This window comes from Zea mays, chromosome 1 (assembly GCF_902167145.1).
Source record: "Zea mays cultivar B73 chromosome 1, Zm-B73-REFERENCE-NAM-5.0, whole genome shotgun sequence".
Taxonomy (NCBI): Eukaryota; Viridiplantae; Streptophyta; class Magnoliopsida; order Poales; family Poaceae; genus Zea; species Zea mays.
The window spans coordinates 228,064,664-228,086,664 of NC_050096.1; the positions used below are offsets into that span (position 1 = coordinate 228,064,664).

Below are 22,001 nucleotides of genomic sequence, written 5' to 3' on the forward strand. Positions count from 1 at the left end.
TCCAGGAGCTTGTAGTTCAACATCTGTGCGCAGGGGTTCCCCAAGACCGGCTGTGAACATGTTGACCTGCTGCATGGCAGTAAGGTCGTTGCATCGGCAGAGAAGAAGTGAGAACTGCCGCTGGTATTCCTCGACAGTGCCGGTGCGGTAGAGATCCTTTAATTCAGCCATAGGGTTGGAGCGAATTGGCGGGCCGAATCTCAGGTTGGTGAATTCGACGAACTGCGCCCATGAAATGACGCCGTTGTCGCGTTCCAGTGCGTAGAACCATTCCGCCGCCACTCCCTCTAAGTGCAAGGAGGCCATCCACACCCTTTCTTCCGTAGGCGTGCGCATGCCACGGAAGTACGTGGCACACTTGTTCAGCCATGTAAGGGGGTCAGACTCCCCATCATAGTTTGGGAAGCTGACGTTCGGCCGCCTATATCCGCTGTCTTGCTGCTGAGTGTGTCCGCCGCCGCCACCACCGTGGCTTCCGCCACGGTTCCTGTCGTTCCAGCCGCTGAAAGCACCTGATTCAGCGTCCGCATTGGGCAGAAAACCATCGTCGGTGGGCTCTGCGATGGTACCCTCAACCCGCGCTAGACGCTGGTCATGGGTATCCATTCTCTTGTTCATTGTGGTCACCTGTGCTAGGAGGCGATCCAGCTTCTCGTGTATCGCCATGGTGTCCCCCTGATCGTTCTCGATGCCGGACATTTTTGTCGAGGCGTCGATCGGCTCCGGTACCAAATTGATACGCCTGGGCCTTCTAGGAGTGCGTAAGGGCGAATAGAGGAGCAGCGCAGCCTGGGACAGGGACCTGAGAGCGTATGGTGGAGAAGAGCGAGAGGAAGAAGCAGGAGCAAGATCACCGTCGGCCAGGGTGACCGAGGTAATCGCCCCACAGGGAGATTGTATTTCCTTCGATGCCTAGTTACATGCTACTGCTTCCCCTTTATAGACCAGGGTCGGCATCAACTGATAAGAGATAAACTTGCTTAACAACTCCCTGCTATTATTTAGCTAACAACTCCCTGCTATTATCTAGCTAACAACCCAGCTATTATTTAGCTAACAACTCCCTGCTATTATCTAGCTAACAACCTAAGCTATTATTTAGCTAATCCTTATCTGCTGGAACTTAAGAATTATCTGCTGGAACTTAGGAATTATCTGCAGCAGACTTATCTGCTAGAGCAGAGCTGCTGGCTTCACTGCCCCGGGTCTGGATCTGGCTCTCCCTCTGCTGCCTCCTAGTATAAGTCTGCCCCACAAATGCATCTGTAACATGGTGTTGTATCGGTTGATTCCAGGCTGATTGGATGACCGAATGAAAACCTTCGTAGTATAACCAGATATTCTCGAATTTAAAGATTTGAGGCTTTGAAACTCTTGTTTTTACCGAGATAATTCATGGTACATGATCCGAGATATCTCTTGTTAGAGTTTTAGCTTTAGTCCCAGGGAATCGTATCGACCATTGTTGGGATACAAAGCACCAATCAAACTTTTCTAGAAAAAGATGCTGCATGTTAGACCGTGTGTATGCTTACCCTTTCAAAGGAACCCTCTGGACACCGAGTTGGCTGATTGCAGAGTTGAATTCCTCATCAACTGCATATTCCCACCTGGTTTGTTTCTGTTTTCTGGTCTGCAGATTAAGTTGAAGTCACCTATAATCATCGATGATTCTGCAGTGTTTTTTTTTATATATGGCCAATCAGAACTATAATGAAATTTAAAAAAAGATACACTTGATCCACATCAGATACAATAAAAATCATTAAGAAAAGTTAGGCTGCTAAACAGCACAGCTTATAAAAAATAAGGCAGAATCAGCTTCTCTCAAACGAACACGGCGTTTGTAGATCTGCAGTGAATAGCAATAATACATTTATGCAGAACAGGACAATAGCAGCCGCAACTTAAAATTCATCGGGGAGAGGGAAGGCCTAAAATACATTTATGCATCTGGTGACAGTTGAGTCCATACACCAACTCAAGTAACCTTGTGATTAGTTTGTTTAATTTACATGCACCACCATTTTCAAGCTGCAACTAAAAAATACAAGCGGACCATGTGGACTCCATAAAGATGTCATGAATTTCACAGGTACAACGTTCAAACACCTCTTTTTCAGCATTTTGTGTGTGTGTGGGGGGGGGGGGGGGGGGGGGGGGGGGGCATACGTGCAATGAACCAAAAGGAAGTTTTGATTCAGTGTATTTTCCAGTCCAATTCCGGGATAAGCACGAAGTGCTATAGTCTAATGGCACAAACAAATGCCCATCAGATGACATTTCGGCGAAATATGACAATGAACCAAAACGGAGCAGAACAAACAAAAAGAGGGTTAAATGCTAAGTGATTCCGTGTTCATATATTAGCAGTACCGTAATACTAGCCTCGCTTTATACCGAGAATCTTAGCGCTGTACTCCCAAGCAACAATTGCTGCTGCATTGGCAGGGAATGCTCTTGCTAGAGTTGGTCCAAGTCCAGCATAACAGCCACCCAACCCAGCTCTCTTATAAACCTGTCACATTTCAAGCCATGTGCATTGTAGGATAAGAAACTAGCTAATTAAAATGTGGCATTATGAGGTCTAGTAAGAGCATTACCATGCTCAAAATCTGCAAGGGGTTTCGGCTCACATGAGGGTCCGGATCAGTCTGTATTATGGTTTTTGCCACATCCAACGGTAGGGTAGCTGTCCAGAACTGCAGCGAGAAAACACAACTATCATAATGAGGGTGCAAAATGTGCACAGCAAAGGAGTTCAAGCAATTGTAAATACTTACTGCCATTCCACTAACGCCACCACTTACAACCCCTATCCCAATATCTTTTGCCGCCACGAAATGACTGCTACCAGAAAATCTCGAGGAATCCAAATAGTTGTGCATCCAGTATCGACTGTACTCATAAGTGCAGAAGAAGACAGCATTGCCGATCGCCTCTCTGAATAATGTTGCCAAACCACCACGGAATATACCCTTAACCTGTAGCGCAAAACAGCTTATTGGTCTGGTAACAGTGAAGCTACTAAATAGAAGTAGAAGGCCAGTTGAGCTCACCCCTTCACTTTCCAATGTTTTCACAGCACAATCTAGAGGGCTGGAGTACCTGGCGCCATGGATTACATCCTTCCCTTGAACTTGCATTCTGCACTGGAAAAAGTCTTGACATCACATCATTAAATGCCACTTGAATCATGCATTATAAGTCCTTATATTGATTAGAAAAAAGTGGGAATTTAGCACCAATGCCACTACCTTGGTCAGCTCAGTTGGAGTGAGGATGCAGCTAATCAGAGCTCCACTGCATGCAGCAGAAGGGATAATTACCTGAAGATGTGGCCTACCAACCTCATAGCTTCCCTGAAAAAACATTCTTTAGAAAACTATACTAAACTAAGGTCAAGCCTTGACTCAAGATTTGCAATCTTCAATTCTCCATGCTTACTTAGCTACTGTTCAACGATTATATGTTTAGTTCTTTTAGTTGGAAAGATCATTTGAGTACCTGTAATAACTGTTTGGCTTGGGAATATGTGCCAAAGAAAAGGGAGCTTTCAACAGCTATACCAATAAATGAAGATGACGCACCTTTGTACAGCCCTGTAATCTGCAAGGGAAAATAGCAATGCAATGAGCTTTCAAAATGTTGACATGACAGTATATATCTGTCAGGGCCTAAGGAGGCCCACGGAGGGGCTGCGGCATCAGCAACCATGGGCCCTTCAAGAGAGATTAGATAAAGATAGTTAGAGATAAGATTAGAAGATTAGTTGAGATTATTTAGGAGATTAGTTGAGATTATCTAGGAAGGTTATCAGTTAGTAGTTTGTTGAGAGTGTTTAGGAGAGTTTTAAGGAGATAAGGATCTCTAGCTAGATAGGGACGATCAGCCGGCCTATTTATATAATCAATGGATGAGAAATAAAGCAGGCAAGAATTAGAAGGGAGAAACCCTCCTCTTGCTCGGCCGTGGGCAGAGGCCCCCGGCCGACGTTCCTGCCCATAGATACCCCTCTCCAATCCCTCACCGATCTAGTGACTATAACATCTGGTATCGAATAGCTTGGGTTTCGATCTGATCCCATGGCTTCTGCTGCCAATTGCGCGGCGTCATCCTGGCAGCCGGCGTCCCCATCTCCATGGGCTGCGCCGCATGTCACCTTCGTTAGGTCGTCCTGGCAACCGACGTCCCCATCTCCATGGGCTGCGCCGCATGCCACCTTCGTCACGCCATCCTGGCAACCAACATCCCCATCTCCATGGGCAGCATCGCCTGCCAATTTTGTCACCACATCCTGGACGCCGGCGTGCCCATCTCCAGGGACAACGCCAAATTTCGTCACATCATCTTCGTTGACAGCGTCTCCGTCCCCATGGGCGACGCCACTGGGGGCAGCCACGGCTCAGCAATCACCAGCTCCATCGATGGGGGACTTCTGGACCAACATAAGGGCTGATCTCGCAAAGATGCAAGCCACGCTCCAGAAGGTTGAGCATGGGTTGCTGCATATCAAGGCAGCAGTGCAACATGAGCAGCACCAGCTAGCGTTGTCCGCACGGCTCCAAACATCGGCGGCTGTGGGCATACAAGTTGCTGCTCTTGGCTTCCTTGCACGACAGAGAGTGCGGGAGATGCGCCGGCAGATGCTCGAGACAGCCTTGGTGATGGTTGACCACGGCACACGGGGGCATGACCTCACCCTGTCGAACGGCCATCAGCAGTGGCACCAGGCCGCTATCTCCAAGTGCGAGCATGGTACGTGTCCCGCGGGCGACGAACTTCAACTCTACGGCAGCGGCGGTAGGGAAGGCACTTCCCTCGTCATCGGCAAGGGCGCACTATTTAGCGCCACCACATTCCACTACCGGCTGCCACGAGGGCGCCTATGCTGGTTATTGTTGCGACCTACTCCAGGTGCCCGTCCATGTGCTTCCCTTTCGTCCAGATGGCGTCCATGGGATCCAGGTGGCTGCACATGTGCAAGTCCAATGCGCGGAGGGTGTCCGCCTTATCTTATGGGGTCAAAAAAATCAGATTCGGAATAATAAGATAAACCGAGTTGTAAAAGGCTTGTCTTTTAGGTGTCTGGTTTTGGGTCAAGTAGACTCGGTCTTTGAGCACCCGTCATGCTGCAGCTCGAGGACGAGCTGCTTGTCCAGGAGGGGTGTAGTGTCAGGGCGTAAGGAGGCCCACGGAGGGGCTGCGGCACCAGCAACCATGGGCCCTTCAAGGGGGATTAGATAAGGATAGTTAGAGTCATAAGATTAGAAGATTAGTTGAGATTATTTAGGAGATTAGTTGAGATTATCTAGGAAGGTTATCAGTTAGTAGTTTGTTGAGAGTTTTTAAGAGAGTTTTAAGGAGATAAAGATCTCTAGCTAGATATGAGCGGTCAGCTGGCCTATTTATGTAATCAATGGATGAGAAATAAAGTAGGCAAGAATTAGAAGCGAGAAACCCTCCTCTTGCTCGGCCGTGGGCAGAGGCCCCCGGCCGACGTTCCTGCCAATCGATACCCATCTCCAATCCCTCACCGATCTAGTGACCACAATATCATTCTTAAACTTAACTACATCACGGTCCAAAACTAGGCCAAGCATTAACTGCAGGTGAAACAGCCACAGTATTTTGATCCCTTCTTTTAAGTATAAAAGGATAATGACACCGAGCAATATGAAAGAAGAAAGGGGCTTACTCCTTCGTCAAGCAGTATCCTACTGGTGCAGTGGAAGGCATTCTTGTACACCTTTCCATGAGCCGTGGTATTATGAGCTTGCAGTTTAACCTAACAGCGAGCAAAAAAAACTCTTGAATTGACATGGACCAAAGTTATGAACAAGAAAGCTTAAATTCACACGAACCAAGTTTATATCAATGGCAACCATATATTCCATCCAGATTGAAGATCATTTCATCCAGGGAACTGTCTGTTTTGTGTATTCAGTACACTGGTATACCAAGTAACTGTAAAATAGAACCAGAACTAACAAACAAAATCTATAGTCAGATGCAGAATTTGTTAGTATCACTTCACATACTATTGCCTCCAGCTGACTTTCTCAATGTACTATGAAGTATGGACTTATGTTTAATCAATTCATACAGTGCCATAATCGCCTAAAAATGTGGACCATCAGGGTCCAATTGAAGTGATGCCTAGTTTGGTGGCAAATCCTTCGTTGAGGGTAAAACACCATCCAAATGAGGCCAAACAGCATAGCCAGAGAGGAGTGTTTAGGATAAGGACAAACCATAAACCAGAACAAAACTAAGTTTTGAATTTTGATAGAGAAAGACTCAATACTCTAGATAAATTTAAGGAGAAATGGTATACATAATTCTTTTTACCAATCATCAAGTTTTAACAATTAACCATGAACGTGTAACCAAATTACTAGACTAGCATTATCTGCAGGTTGATTAGCTTCTATTGGTGTTAAGATGCTGAGCTCCCAATAATTGTTAGTAAATGGTTTGTACCTATACCACTTCTGAAACCTAAGTGGTTATTAGACACCACTGTTCATAGAAGCACATTATCTAATTTCCCATTTAAAGATAATACTACTTACAATCTCCTAAGGTCATAAATTTAAGATATTGACTTATTGACCAAGAAACCTAAACTATACGTAATCCTGCTCTAAAATGACCTTGTATTTCAGGTTCTGCTACTGCTCTCTTAAGTGTAAAATCTTCATAGGTCTTCATGAATTACATGCATTTGCTATAATGTGCTACTAACCGTAGCATGCACATTATACAAATTTAGCTCAAAGTTAGCTTAATAACACACTTGAAAACAGGGGTGAATGCAGCAGTATGGTGAAAACTGAAAACCTAGGTGCACGTGCACCATGGAGAAACTAGGTGGCTGCCATGTAAGGTAGTTGCAACCCAGCCCACCTCCATGACAACATACATAGGACTGTACTACTACAGAAATTTATACCAATAAGTACAAGGCATTAAATAAAACATCACTTAAGAACAATCTGGGAATTCATCAGTGTGAACAGGGAAGACTCGAAATTTTCTAGACCTAGGTTATTTGATATGTGGGTTACTGATGTGCTTAATTTTCTTTCTGGACATTAACAACTGAGCAAAACTTGATGGTCCAATAGAGTTTACATTGAGCCCACATATAAGCAACTTCACACACCTGTGAGATCATACAGATATATGCCTAAGAAACAAACTATACATATACAAATATACAATTGCAACTGCACCTTCTTCCACCAAAGAAGTAAGAAGGAACAGTGCGGCCAGAGGCGAGCATGAGCTGACTAGCAAGGCTCACCGACGATTTGTAGCTGAACAAGCACAGGAATATATAAAAGGAAGACTGGAAGAGCATTGTTGACCACCCAAGCTATGTAAAGCAATGTAGGATAATGGATAAAGTTGTAAATAAAAGATTAGTGAAAGGGCTCCTGGAAGGTTTTATGGAAGGTGGCAAACCGGGAACGTGGAACTTGGCCACGTTTATCATTCCAAGAACGGTCGATCCGTTCTGAGAACATGTGAATAATCTTGTTCCTGTAGTGTTAAAACCTTGTTTTAGTAGCGTACCGGTACCGTGTACCACGTTCCCGTTCCTCGACCCCATCGATCCAGTAACCCGGTTACTAAGGGTGGTATAGAATCATTACAATATACTAATGACACTATCCTTTTTCTCTAAGGCAGATGACTCTGCTCTGAAAAAACTTAAATGTGTCTTAATGTGGTATGACGATCAACTTCCACAAAAGTGAATTAGTCCCTATGAACCTAGATCCAAATGAGGCACATAGGATGGCTCATATTTTTTTCTTCCCCTATAGGTTATTTCCCTCTTAAATATCTAGGAGTTCCTCTACATCATGACAATCTGACTACAGAAGATATTCAACCTCTTGTAGATAAGATTCTTAAGAAAATTGCAAGATGGAGAGGTAAACTCTCTAGCTGCTACAGCTATGTTAGTCAAGACCTGTTAAGCTAGTATTCCTAATTATATGTTGTCTTTCATTAAGTTTTCCAAGTGGGAAAAACTGATAATTCACATATGGCTAATTGCCTATGGAATGACTCTAAAGAAAGCCACAAGTATCACTGTTAGTACCCTAAAACAGGGGGTACCACTTACTACCGTATAAAGACACAGTACCCACGCGGCTATCTTTAGTCGCGTGGTAAAGGAGCTATGCGTGGGACCAGACCATGGCTCGCCCCAGCCTCGGGCGACTACTCTGGGTCAGCAACAGCACCCGACCCCACCACGTGGATAGCTCCGGAGCCGCCACGTGGCCAGAGAAGATGATATACTCCAAAGTATCAACAGTGAGTCCGGACCCCCATGGGAAAGTGTCGGACCCCTGTATATACAGACCGGGCCTCCGGGTAAGGTCCAGGACCTCTACAGGCACAAACCGGACCCCTAGGATGGGTTCCAGACCCCTCTGTGTGGGGTCCGGGCCACTCACAGCAGGGTCCCGGGATTCTGGGACAGAGAATACCCAGGCCTTAATCAAGGCCAGGCGGGGGTCCGAAGCCGACACGTGTCCGGACCTTACTGTATACGCTTCTGCTCCCCGCTCAGGCGAAGCCCCGATGCTGCCACGTGGCATGGTGCCCGTGACGTAAGCCAATGGGCGGAGCCTGACGTAAGGCCTCTGGGCTGCGCGGCTTCTGCATTTATTGCGGATAAGGCGCACCGCCTGTCCATTCCACTGGCAGGCGGTGTGCCGCCTCGGCATTTATTGAGCCCTGTCCATTCCACTGGCAGGCGATGTGCCGCCTCCGCATTTAATGAGACCTGTCCATTCCGCTGGCAGGCGGCGACCAGTCCATTCTGCAGGCGGCGTGCCTGTCCATTCCATTGGCAGGCGGTACGACCGTACTACCGCGTGCACTACGCTCGTGATTACTCGCACGTCACCAAGGAAGCAGCCGCTCGCATATCAATACTGCGTGGACTGCGGACATCATGGCGCCAGGAGATTGCTCAGGCGTACTCGCATTAGTTACTTCTATAATCTATTCCCTCCGTTTTGCTCCTGGGCCCACACGTCGGGGCTCAGCATCCTTGTACGTGCCCCCCTTGAGCTATAAAAGGGAGGGCACACGACGTTACAAGGCAGACTCTCAGACCGACTCACAAGTTCACACAAGCTCTCAAGCTCACAGACTCAATACAACACACAGACAGTGGAGTAGGGTATTACGCTCTGGCGGCCCGAACTAGGGCTGGAAAAAAAGCTCGAGCTCGATGAGCTGGCTCGGGCTCGCAGCAGCTCGGCTCGGCTCGGACCGGCTCGACGCTCAGAACAAGCCCGAGCCGAGCCTGTTTTTGTGGCTCGTGAAAAGAGCGAGCCAGCTCGGCTCGGTGCAGCTCGCGAGCTGGCTCGTGGCTCGATCCAACAACAATTTGTTACATAAAATCTTAATTAGCATATAATATTAGTACAAAGTAGACAATAATTTATGTTATTTGAGATTACTATACAAAAATAATCTATTTTCTATATTATATTAGTGATATATCTATTTTACTAATTTAAAATATTTTCAAGATTTTATATTATAATTTAGAGAACAGATTTAAATTTATGGTTGGGCTCGTTGGCTCGGTGAGCCGGCTCGCGAGCCTGGAGCGAGCCGAGCCGAGCCGCTTTTCCGAGCTCGCCGGATGAGCGAGCCGAGCCGAGCTCATTGCGTGAACGAGCCGCAGCGAGCCGAGCCGAGCCGAGCTCGGCTCGGCTCGTTTCCACCCCTAGCCCGAACCACTCTAAACTCTCGTGTCCTCGTGTGTTCTTCCACCTTCCAATAGACAGGCAAAACGCTTAGGCCCCTCCTCATCTTAGGATCTAGTGCAGGTGCGTTCCGCCACCCGGCCGGAGAATTTTCTCTCCGACATTTGGCGCGCCAGGTAGGGGTGTCCTGGGGGAGTATCAAGGATTCAGGGACGAAGGACTCACCAATAATCCCCTTCACCAGGAGTTCCAGCTCCTCCCAGGACAGGTCGGTACCCGGCCCGCGCTGGATCCGGTCGATGTTGTTCGAGCCGGTGAACCAGCAACACAGGCACGCCCTCCTCTGCAGCGGCATGATCCGGCGCTTCAGGAAGTCGCCGACCACATGCATGGAGGTCAGACCACCGGTTGCCAAGGTCTTGATTCTGTCCAGCACGGCCAGGAACTCCGGCGCCAGGGATGGCTTGGCCCTCCATTGCTTCCGGTCGAGTGTTGGCCCGTCGCTCGGCAATACGAGGCAGTCGTTGGCCTCGGCGCTGGCGATCACCCAGTCGCCGCGCCAGTTTTCCCACCTTGCGCCGCCAAGGGTGGGGATGTAGGCCACGGCTGAATCTGACCTCGTCTGGAAGTAGTAGGCGCCGAGGTGGTCCTTAGCCTTCCCAGACTTCACCAACACGAAGAAATGGTGGAAGAGGGAGGTGCAGGGGGCCACACCCACGAACATCTCGCAGAGGTGGACAAAGATGGCCGCCTGGAGGATGGAGTGGGGCATGAGGTGCTGAAGGTGGAGCTCGAGCTCCTCCAACAGCAGCAAGAAGAAAGGCGAGATCGGCAGCGCCAACCCGCAGGAGAGGTAGGAGACGAACAACACGAACTCCCCGGCGGCGAGATCGCCGAGGGGAGTGGCGCCGGCGCGCTCCATCCGAGCAGGTGGCGCACCAGGTTGAGCGCCCCCTCAGACTGGAAACGATCGGGATGAACTAGCGAGGCCATGGCGACTACGACGGCGCAAAGCAGAAGAGCGCGAATGCAAAGGGGCGCAGAGAGCTCGAAGGCGAAATGGCGCAGCGATTGGGAGAGAATGCGAAAGCATAACTGCAGCACGCAGGGTGAATCCCTCTTCAAGGCAGACTCTCCCGCTCGCGCCCCGAGACGCTACAGGAAATCCCGACCGACGCGCACCTGACGCCCAGGCGACCAATTCTATGACACGGGGGCCCGGGTCCACAAGTCATACGGATTGTGCGCTGAACTTCGGGTGCGGAAAAAGCGAACCGCCGCACGCGCTCGAAGAGCGAACCGCCGCCCGCGGTAGCGCGCCTCTTCATCTCCGCCTCGAAGAACAACAGCCCAATCTATGACACGGGGACCCAGGCCCACAAGTCATACTCCTTGAATGACGGTTCCCGGGTGCAGAAAAAGCGAACCGCCGCACGCGCCGGTAGTGCGCTTCCTCGGGGCCGCGATAGAAGACATAAGGAAATTTTTTAAACCAACGCAGCGGTATCGAGGGGCCCCGCGCGTGGCCCGACGAAACCACCAGGCGTGGGGGCTGCGGGTCAGTCAGCCGCGGAGACAAATATAGCAGTTGGCGTGACCGGAGGCGGATTGACGGCAAGAACGTCAGCAGACACACGAAAGAGGCGCGCCAACCACCAATCAGGCTATTGGCCCCACCTGCAGGCTCGCATCCTACCCTGAGGTGGGCCCGGGGGCCACTGTCAGTACCCTAAAACAGGGGTACCCCTTACTACCGTATGAAGACGCAGTACGCACGCGGCTATCTTTAGTCGCGTGGTAAAGGAGTTGTGCGTGGGACCAGACCATGGCTCGCCCCAGCCTCGGGCGACTACTCTGGGCCAGCAACAGCACCCGACACCACCACGTGGATGGCTCCGGAGCCGCCACGTGGCCAGAGAAGATGATATACTCCAAGGTATCAACAGTGAGTCCGGACCCCATGGGAAAGTGTCGGACCCTTGTATATACAGACCGGGCCTCCGGGTAAGGTCCAGGACCTCCACGGGCACAAACCGGACCTCTAGGATGGGTTCCGAACCCCTCTGTGTGGGGTCCGGGCCACTCACAGCATGGTCCCGGGATTCTGGGACAAAGAATACCCAGGCCTTAATCAACGCCAGGCGGGGGTCCGAAGTCGACACGTGTCCGGACCTTACTGTATACGCTTCTGCTCCCCGCTCAGGCGAAGCCCCGATGCTGCCACGTGGCATGGTGCCTGTGACGTAAGCCAACGGGTGGAGCCTGACGTAAGGCCTCTGGGCTGCGCGGCTTCTGCATTTATTGCGGATAAGGCGCGCCGCCTGTCCATTCCACTGGCAGGCGGTGTGCCGCCTCGGCATTTATTGAGCCCTGTCCATTCCACTGGCAGGCGATGTGCCGCCTCCGCATTTAATGAGACCTGTCCATTCCGCTGGCAGGCGGCGACCAGTCCATTCCGCAGGCGGCGTGCCTGTCCATTCCATTGGCAGGCGGTACGCCCGTACTGCCGCGTGCACTACGATCGTGATTACTCGCACGTCACCAAGGAAGCAGTCGCCCGCATATCAATACTGCGTGGACTGCGGACATCATGGCGCCAGGAGATTGCTCAGGCGTACTCGCATTAGTTACTTCTATAATCTATTCCCTCCGTTTTGCTCCTGGGCCCACATGTCGGGGCTCAGCATCCTTGTACGTGCCCCCCTTGAGCTATAAAAGGGAGGGCACACGACGTTACAAGGCAGACTCTCAGATCGACTCACAAGTTCACACAAGCTCTCAAGCTCACAGACTCAATACAACACACAGTAGGGTATTACGCTCCGGCGGCCCGAACCACTCTAAACTCTCGTGTCCTCGTGTGTTCTTCCACCTTCCAATAGACAGGCAAAACGCTTAGGCCCCTCCTCATCTTAGGATCTAGGGCGGGTGCGTTCCGCCACCCGACCAGAGAATTTCCTCTCTGACAATCACCTTGCAAACTGGAAACTAGTTGCAATGTGTAAACTGTAAAGATTTTAGTGGTTTGGGCGTACCTAACTTAAGAGATCTAAACATCAGCCTTTTTAGCTTCGTAGTTGAAAAGATATAACTCTGATAGGAAAAAGATATGGAGGGAACTCCTAGACAATAAGTATGAAACTGAGAATCCTATTGTTTTGTTATCTAAGACAATAGGAGCTTCTAGTTTTTTCAAAGGTTTTATGTGGCCAGCTCAGGCCACTAGGATGGGTAATGGGTTATAAAAGGAATGTACGGAATAAGAAAGTTAGGCTGTGGGAAGACAATTGGCTTGGTTCATCTAGTTTGGCTATTCAGCTTTGGCCTCTGTATAGAATTCTTCATGAAAAAGCAAATTATAGCTGAGCTTTGGGATGGGGTGAATTTGAAGTGTTCTTTTAGGAGGAATGTCAATGAAGATTTACATAAGGGCTGGTTAGAGGTTGTGGAGCTGGTAGCTGCTATTCAGTTAGTTAATGAAGATGAGATGATCTGGCTATTTACCTCTTCGGGGTTATAATAATCACAATCCTTGTACAAGATAATAACTTAAGGGGATCAAACCAGTTCATGTATCTGCTATTTGGAGTATTAAATCCCCCCTAGAGTTCATTTCTTTAACTCATAATAGAGTTTTAGCTAGGGATGCCTTGGCCAAAAGGAGAAAGGTAGAGGATGAAGGTTGTATGTTTTGTGCAGATAAGGAATCTGTTCAACATGTGTTTTTTTGACTGTGTAGTGGCTAAGCAACGCTGGGTTTTGATCTAAGAAATTGTTGGGATCAAAGTGTGAGAAAGTATAGTTGAGATCGGGAAATTTAGGCTTAGTAACAAAAAACATGGATTATTGAATATTATTACTTCTACTGTTCTTTGGTCTATATGGAAACTTAGAAATGATCTTTGTTTTCAGAATACTGGTTGGAGAAGCATGGAAATGCTGCTTTTCAGGATTCTTGGGCTTTTACAGAATTGGATAGTTCTGTGCGCCGCAGACAAAAAAGAGATGCTGAAGGTTTATATGAGCAAGATCAAGGCATCGACAAGGATGGTTCTGTGGTTACCCAATGTAACCCATAGCACTGTCTAAAAATTCACAGGGGAGACACTGAAGATGATGCTAGTTGGAGCAAGACCTCTGATGCTTTGTTGACTGAGCAAGAGAAGGTTTCGGCAACCTGGTGGAGATCTTTGAACGCCTCGTTGGAGTTCGTGTAGTAGTTTGCTTGGTTGGTCTGTAGGTCTTTAGCGAAAGGACCTCTAGCTGAGTTGGTTAGGTGGTCTGAGTAGCACTCCTCAGGTCCTGGGTTCGACTCCCCGTGGGAGCGAATTTCAGGCTGTGGTTAAAAAAATCCCCTCGTCTGTCCCATGCCAAAGCACAGGTCTAAGGCTCAGCCCCGGTCGTGGTCGTTCTCACATGGGCTTTGATGCCGCTGTGTATGGGTGGGGCAGGGGTTCGGGGGTTTTCTCGACCTGTGTGAGAAGGTCTTCTTCTTAATTCAATGCCCGGGGGCTGTCTTACCCCTCGCAGGTCGAGTCTGTAGGTCTTTACAGCGTGGTCGGTCTTATGGTTTTGATGCCGAAGGCTCGGTTTTCTGTTTCAGTGTCTGGTTGCTGTAAGGGCATGTACAGTGGTGTTTAATGTGGAGTCTCTTAAGGTGTTTAAGGGGGTTATTTGCAAAAAAATCTTAGAGCCGTCTCTCCGTGAAGAGACGCCTCTGGCTCGTAAACCAAGTAGCAACAGACGCCTCACTTCCCACTATACGAATTTGTCGTCTGTTATATCGATCTGATGCTATACAAATACATTTAATTCTGTATTTATTAATAGACTACGTTTATAGACACTCCATTGTACAATAGAGTCTCTTAGTTGTCTCCTGTGCTTGGAGAACCGTTTTGGTGTTTCTCCACTGTACATGCCCTAAGGTGAATGGTACCCTGTTCCGGCGGGGGCTGGGGCTGTTGGACTTCTACTCTGCGTTGTAACCTACTGTTGGTCTTCTGATTTCAATTGAAAGGAACTCCAAAAAAGGCAGTGTAGGATATCTATGTGCTGATTAAACCTCGTCGTTTGGACCTAACATGGCTGAAAGCCTGAAACAAGACCAACCAAGAACGCAGATAAAAATTGCGGGAGAGCGGAGCATAAGAAGCCAATATCGAAGAGGAGAGAGAAATATACCTTGACCGTGTCGAACGGGTGGCCGACTACGACCTGAGCGACGCCGGCGGCGGATCCGGCGACGTACTCCTTGGCCGCGTCGCCCGCTCCGGCCATCTGAAGAACTGGCGGCAGGCCCAACTCGAATGTCTGCGAAGAGGGAAATGCAGAACTGGGGGACAAGCGGAGAGGATGGCCCTGTCCCACCGGAATTCCGGCGCCGTCGTATGACAGCGACCAGCAAATGCGGGGAGGAGAAACGAAGGAACGAGGAAGGGCCGGGTCCTGTTCTGTTCTGTCCTCTACTGCTTAAAAAGTAGATTCAATCGGATGATACTGTTGCAATTGTAATTAGGGCATGTATAGTGATGTTTAACGTAAAGTCTCTTAAGTTGTTTAATTGCAAAAAAATCGTGGCACCGACTCTTCACGAAGAGATGGCTTTTGATGGTAACCCAAGCAGCAACATACGTCTCACTTCATTCTATATGAATTCGTCGTTTGTTCTATCGATCTGATGTTGTACAAACACATTTACTTCTATATTTATTAATAAACTACATTTATAGACATTCTATTATATAATAGAGTCTCTTAGTTGTCTCTTGTGCTTGGAGAACAATTTTAGTGTCCCTCCACTATATATACCCTTAAAAAGTAAAATACGGTCCTAGAATTTAGCATATTGTGTTACTTGTAGTCTTATATCTTTAAATTCTCAAAATTAGAGATAGCAAATGGCATATTTTACCTACGGTCACATTTTACCCGCGTGCCTGCGGGATCCTATAGTGTGCGGGTTTAAATGTGAGTTTGTTTTGTACTTAAAATGTTGTGTCATTTAGATCTTCGAACTCTCAAAACTAGGGATGACAATGTGTCATTTGGGTCTTCGGACTCGACATGTTGTGCCTCTGGACCTTGAAGGTGATGACCTCTTCGGACACCTAGTTGCGGGTAGAATTGGACACCTTCTTGACGTCATCAAGGGCCTGGTGACCATTGCTGCTCTCGTGGTGTACTAGGGTAGTTTTGGTACGCTAGCCTACGAAGGTTGTGACCACCTTGATTGTCTTGTGCCCAACGGCTACATTATAGATTGAAGTGTGTACACCAAACCTAGCCTCGCCAGCTCCAACCCATTGAAAACAGATCGCATGTGTGTGTGGGGGGGGGGTCTTAGGCTCGAACGTTGTAAGCGAGCGGTCGCTTGGGGGAGCTAGAGCAAGTACGTTTTTTGACTTATGTCTATTGGATGCCCTTCACGTGCATATTTATTATGTGTATTTTTAGGCAAGACAACAAGTGAATACTTCGTTGGCACCATTGTGGCCTTTAGATGTCGTTGTTTGTGTGACGTCGCTAGATTGTCAGAGTCCGTCATTGGACTCCAAGGAGTATTTATAATTTTTTAGCTCAAGGGGCTCTTCAAATACTGAAGATACTTAGGAGAGTTTGAGGACTTCTTAGGCAACATCTCCTTAGTTCCCCTCGTTATCCACGAGGGTGCACCGCCTCAGAGGGCAAAGAGGAGGTGTTGGAGGCCTTGCTAGAAGGTCTTGGTGTTAGGAGGGACTATAAATCGTAATTTCTATAGGGACTTTTTAGACGTGGTCTACGGTGCGACCGTGTACGTTAAGTCCCAAATAATTCCTTTGAAAGATAATGACGAGGGGGGTCTTCAAATGACGCCAACATGGAGGGGTAGAAGTATCCTTTGACGGTACTAAGGACATGTATGTCGCCTTGGGGTGAATAGGCAAATAAGAACATTAGCCAAAACTAGAATTTTCTTACTCTACTCGAAGCGTCGATTCCAGTGGAATAAGATTAAGTCGAGTATATCGCTGCGGAATAGTAGTCTTATCTCAAAAGATCCTGCACTTCAAAAACAGGTCATACCAAAGATAAGCAGAGAAGAGCAAATAAGAAACATAACAAGGGACAAAGACACAGACGTTTTTCGTGGTTCGACCAAGCCTGAAATGCTCACCTACATCCACGTTGGAATTAGCCAACCTGGCTTGGAGTCTATTTCAACTCCTTCCTCTGGTCTTCATGTGTTGAGCCTTGTAAGCTTTTTACTAAGTACCTGCTCAACACTTAACAACCTTGATTAGACCTTTAGCTGTGTTGTCATCCAAAACACCAAAACCCATAAGGGGCCTTTCAATCTCCCCCTTTTCGGTGATTGATGGCTGAAAGTCGTCTAGAGGGGGGGTGAATAAGCGAAACCTAAAATTTATAAACTTTAAACACACACTAGGACCGGGGTTAGCGTTAGAATTAAATTCAAGTCCGAAAGATTGTTTCTCTTGCTAGGAGTTGCTCAAAGAGTGCAGATGACATATGGGAGCAAATTCAAATTAATACTAGCAAGGAAATGTTAGAGAGAGGAAAGAGGGCAAAACAAATCAAGCGAGAATCAAAGCGAGTAGACACGGTGATTTGTTTTACCGATGTTCGGTTCCAAAGAACCTAGTCCCCGTTGAGGAGGCCACAAAGGTTGGGTCTATTTCAACCATTTCCCTCTCTCAAACAGTCACTTAGACCGAGTGAGCCTTCTCTTAATCACACGAGTCACTTAGACCCCTCAAGGACCACCACACACTTGGTGTCTCTTGCTTAGCTTTAGAAATCACTTGTGAAAAGAAATGAGAAAGGAAGAAGGCAATCCAAGCGACAAGAGCAACAAAAGAACACAAAACACCCTCTCTCAAGTCCCTAATGGAATTGAGTTGATTTGGAGGCTTGGAGAGGATTTGATTCTATTGAATGTGTCTAGGAGTGAAGTCTTTTGCTCTTGCAATAAGTTAGATGTTCAGAATGCTTGGATGCCAATGAATGTGGTGGTTGGGGGTATTTATAGCCCCCAACCACTTTGTAGCCGTTGGCAAGGGCTACTGGCAATGGGCGATGCGCCACCGGACAGCCATTGTGCACTGTCCGGTGCGCACCATGTCAGTGCGACCACTAGGGTTCAAAGCAGTTGATCGTTGGAGTTGTTTGTCTTCTAGCTGCAACGGACAGTTTGGTGCCCTCTGACTTCTGCGCTCTGACTTCTGACTTGCACTGTTCATCGTGGCAAACGACCGTTGGCGCGCAGAGAGTCGTTGCTCCGTTGGCTCACCGGACAGTCTGGTGGCTCACCGGACAGTCCGGTGAATTATAGCGGAGCGCGCCTCCAAATTCCCGAGAGTGGCTGGTTTGGAGTTGTACGGGCCTGGTGCACATCGAACAGTGTCCAGTGCGCCAAAAATCAGCACACTCAAGATTTTGCTCCGGTCTTTAATTGAAACCCTAACATAATTTCTTTCTTGGTTTGTGTTGAACCTTATGCACCTATAATAGATAATATCTAGACAAACTAGTTAGTCCATGTGTTTTGTGTTGGATGTCAACCACCAAAATCGATTATAGGAAATATTTAGCTCTATTTCCCTTTCAATCTCCCCCTTTTTGGTGATTGATGCCAACACAAACCAAAGCAAATATGACGTGTACAAATGTAACTAGTTTGCAATTGAGATAGATGTGCATAGGTTACTTGGAATTAAACCAATTGAAAGAACTTTAAGTATATGACTAAGAGTGAATGGATTGCTTTTTCCTTATTTAACATTTTGGACCACATTTGCACCACATGTTTGTTTTTGCAATTCTTTTGGAAAATATTTTCAAAATCTTTTGCAAATAGTCAAAGTTATAGGAATAAGATTGCAAGAAGCATTTTTAAAATTTGAAATTTCTCCCCCTATTTCAAATACTTTTCCTTTGACTAGATGAAAGCTCCCCCTGAATGAAATTCTTCCCTTAGCTTTCAAGAGGGTTTTGAAATAGATATGAAGTGAAATTATACCAATTGAAATTCTTTCATACTTAATGTGAAGTTTTGAAGATGCCAACTTGAAAAACAGTTTTGAAATATCAAATGAGGTACTAATTGAGAAATTTACTTCACATACCAATTGAAAATTCATTTTGATCAAATAACAATTGAAATACTTATTTTTGAAATTTTGAAATGGTGGTGGTGCGGTCCTTTTGCTTTGGGCTTAATACTTTCTCCCCCTTTGGCATTAATCGCCAAAAAACGGAGAACTTGAGAGCCCTTTTGTATTTTCTCCCCCTTTGGGGCCTAATACTTTCTCCCAAATGGTAAAATAAATACGAGTGAAGGATCATACCATTGAGAGTTGTAGGAGTAACAACAAAGGGTAAGTGATACCGTCAGAGTTGGAGTGGAAGCCTTGTCCTTGCCGAATACTCCTTTTCCCTTTCAATCTAAGACTAATTATAGAAATATACTTGAAAGCATATTAGTCTTAGCCTTGACACAAGAAGAATACGAAATATACATTTGTACCAAATGAAAGAGATATGATCAAAGGTATATACATGAGCTATGTGTGCAACGTTTCAATCAAAATTTCGTGAATCAAGAATATTTAGTTCATTCCTAAGTTTGCTAAATGTTTTCTCATCTAGTGGCTTGGTAAAGTTATCAGCTAATTGGTTGTGGGTGTTCACATAAGCTATTTCGATATCCCATTTTGTTGGTGATCTCTCAGAAAGTGATACCGAATGTCTATGTGCTTAGTGCGGCTGTGTTCAACGGGATTATCCGCCATGCGGATTGCACTCTCATTATCACATAGGAGAGGGACTTTGCTCAATTTGTAGCCATAGTCCCTAATGGTTTGCCTCATCCAAAGTAATTGTGCACAACAATGTTCTGCAACAATGTACTTGGCTTCGGCGGTGGAAAGAGCTACGGAGTTTTGTTTCTTTGAAGCCCATGACACTAGGGATCTTCCCAGAAACTGACAAGTCCCTGATGTGCTCTTTCTATCTATCTTACATCTGGCATAATCGACATCGGAATACCCAATTAGATCAAAGATCAATCCCTTGGGGTACCAAAGCCCAAACTTAGGAGTGTAAACTAAATATCTCATGATTCTTTTCACGGCCCTAAGGTGAACTTCCTTAGGATTTGCCTGAAATCTTGCACACATGCATATTGAAAGCATAATATCCGGTCGAGATGCACATAAGTAGAGTAAAGAACATATCATCGACTGGTATACATTTTGATCTACAGACTTACCTCCCGTGTCGAGGTAAAGATGCCCATTGGTTCCTATAGGTGTCTTGATGGGTTTGTCATCCTTCATTCCAAACTTTTTAAGTATGTCTTGAATGTACTTAGTTTGGCTGATGAAGGTGCCCTCTTGGAGTTGCTTGATTTGAAATCCAAGAAAATACTTCAACTCCCCCATCATAGACATCTCAAATTTCTGTATCATAATCCTACCAAACTCTTCATAAGTTGACTTGTTAGTAGACCCAAATATGATATCATCAACATAAATTTAGCATATAAACAAGTCTTTTGCAACAGTTTTAGTAAAGAGAGTAGGATCGGCCTTTCCGACTTTGAAACCATTAGTGATAAGAAAGTCTCGCACGCATTCATACCATGCTCTTAGGGCTTGCTTGAGCCCATAAAGCGCCTGAAAGGGAAATAGGGTCAAACCTTTTCCTAAATGATTTTGGTGCTTGAATTGCTCAACACAAATTATTGGACTAACTAGTTTGCTCTAGATTATATATTCTACAGGTGCTAAAGGTTCAACACAAACCAATAAAAAGATACAAGTTAGGGTTCAAAAGAAAGGAGCAAAAGAAATCAAATAGAACCCTGGTCTGGCGCACCGGACTGTCTGATGTGCCACCGGACAGTGTTGTCAGCCTCACCCTGGTGGGTGGCACAGCAGTCGGAGCGGGGCGAGCGGCTCTGTTTTCCTGTCAGGTCCATCAGTGAAAGGGCGAAGTGACTGCGGTCACTTCGACCTTGCCGACTGAGGCGCGTGTGTCAGGATAAGGTGTCAGGCGATCCCCGCATTGAATGCGCCTGCGATACGGTCGGTTGGAGAGGCGATTTGGCCAAGGTTGCTTCTCGACGAAGCCTGCCTGAGTTGGGCCTCGGGCGTGCCGAGGGTGCGCCCACTGCCTGAGGAGGCCCTCGGGCGAGACGTAACTTTGTCCGGAACTACTGTTCTCGCCCGAGGCCGGGCTCGGGCGAGGCGAGATCGCGTCCCTTGGTAGGCGAGGCCTTGACCTGAACCGCGCCCATCAGTCTCTGCAGTTTGTGCTGATGGTGGTTACCAGCCATGTTTAGGAGTGTTGGGGGTACCCCTAATTACGGTACCCGACAGCCGATATCTTTACCAAGCCACTAGATGAGAAAACCTTTACCAAACTTAGGAATGAGCTCAATATTCTTGATTCTCGGAATTTTGATTAATAGTTTGCACACATAGCTCATTTATATACCTTTGATCATATCTCTTTTATACCTAGGACTAATGAGTTTTCAAAGTGATTTTCTATTAAGTCATAGATTGAAAGGGAAATGGAGTCTTCGGCGAAGACAAGGCTTCCACTCCACTCTATCGGTATTATTTACCCTTCGCCGTCACTCCGCATCGCTCTCCACATTGGTATAATCTTCACTCATATCTATTTGTACCATTGGGGAGAAAGTAAAAAGGGCTATCAAAAGACTCCGTTTTGGCGATTAATGCCAAAGGGGATAAATATTAAGCCCAAAGCAAAAGGACCGCGCACCACCACCACCAATTTCAAATTTTTCAAAATAAAGTTTTCACTTGGTATCTTTCAAATTAGTATTCCTCTAGAAATTATATCTCAATTGGTATCTATATTGATATATTTAAAGGAGGATTTTTCAATTGGTATCTAAAAATATTTGATCTTTTTTCAATTGGTAAAACCCTCTTGAACACTAAGAGGAGAATTTCACTAAGGGGGAGTTTTGTTTAAGTCAAAGGAAAAACATTTGAAACAGGGGGAGAAAATTTCAAATCTTGAAAATGCTTCTTGCAATCTTATTCATATACTCTTGACTATTTGCAAAAGGACTTTGAAAAGATTTTCCAAAAGAATTTGCAAAAACAAAACAAGTGGTGCAAGCGTGGTCCAAAATATTAAAAGAAAGAAAGCAATCCATGCATATCTAGTGAAAGTATAAATTGGTAGCAACCTTTGCACTTGCCTTATGCAAAC

General features: G+C 46.7%; 1 protein-coding gene across 3 annotated transcripts; it reads right to left on the reverse strand.

Annotated features, from left to right (window-relative positions):
• Positions 1-831: 831 nt before the first annotated feature.
• LOC100191316 (Mitochondrial arginine transporter BAC1) lies at positions 832-15,188 on the reverse strand. Of its 3 annotated transcripts, none has more exons than XM_008661421.4 (8): positions 5,865-8,101; positions 5,699-5,788; positions 3,508-3,609; positions 3,258-3,362; positions 3,060-3,152; positions 2,784-2,984; positions 2,604-2,702; positions 832-2,518 (listed from the first exon to the last, which is right to left on the reverse strand). In XM_008661421.4, the coding sequence occupies exons 1-8, from the start codon at positions 5,895-5,897 to the stop codon at positions 2,384-2,386; spliced, it is 858 nt and encodes a 285-aa protein (XP_008659643.1). In that variant the 5' UTR covers positions 5,898-8,101; the 3' UTR covers positions 832-2,383. The 3 variants fall into 3 exon arrangements, with proteins under 3 accessions (XP_008659643.1, NP_001266899.1, NP_001130222.1); NM_001279970.1 differs by lacking the exon at positions 5,865-8,101 and adding an exon at positions 14,931-15,176 and having other exon boundaries at positions 2,154-2,518; positions 3,591-3,609; NM_001136750.1 differs by lacking the exon at positions 5,865-8,101 and adding an exon at positions 14,931-15,188 and having other exon boundaries at positions 2,180-2,518.
• Positions 15,189-22,001: the final 6,813 nt, after the last annotated feature.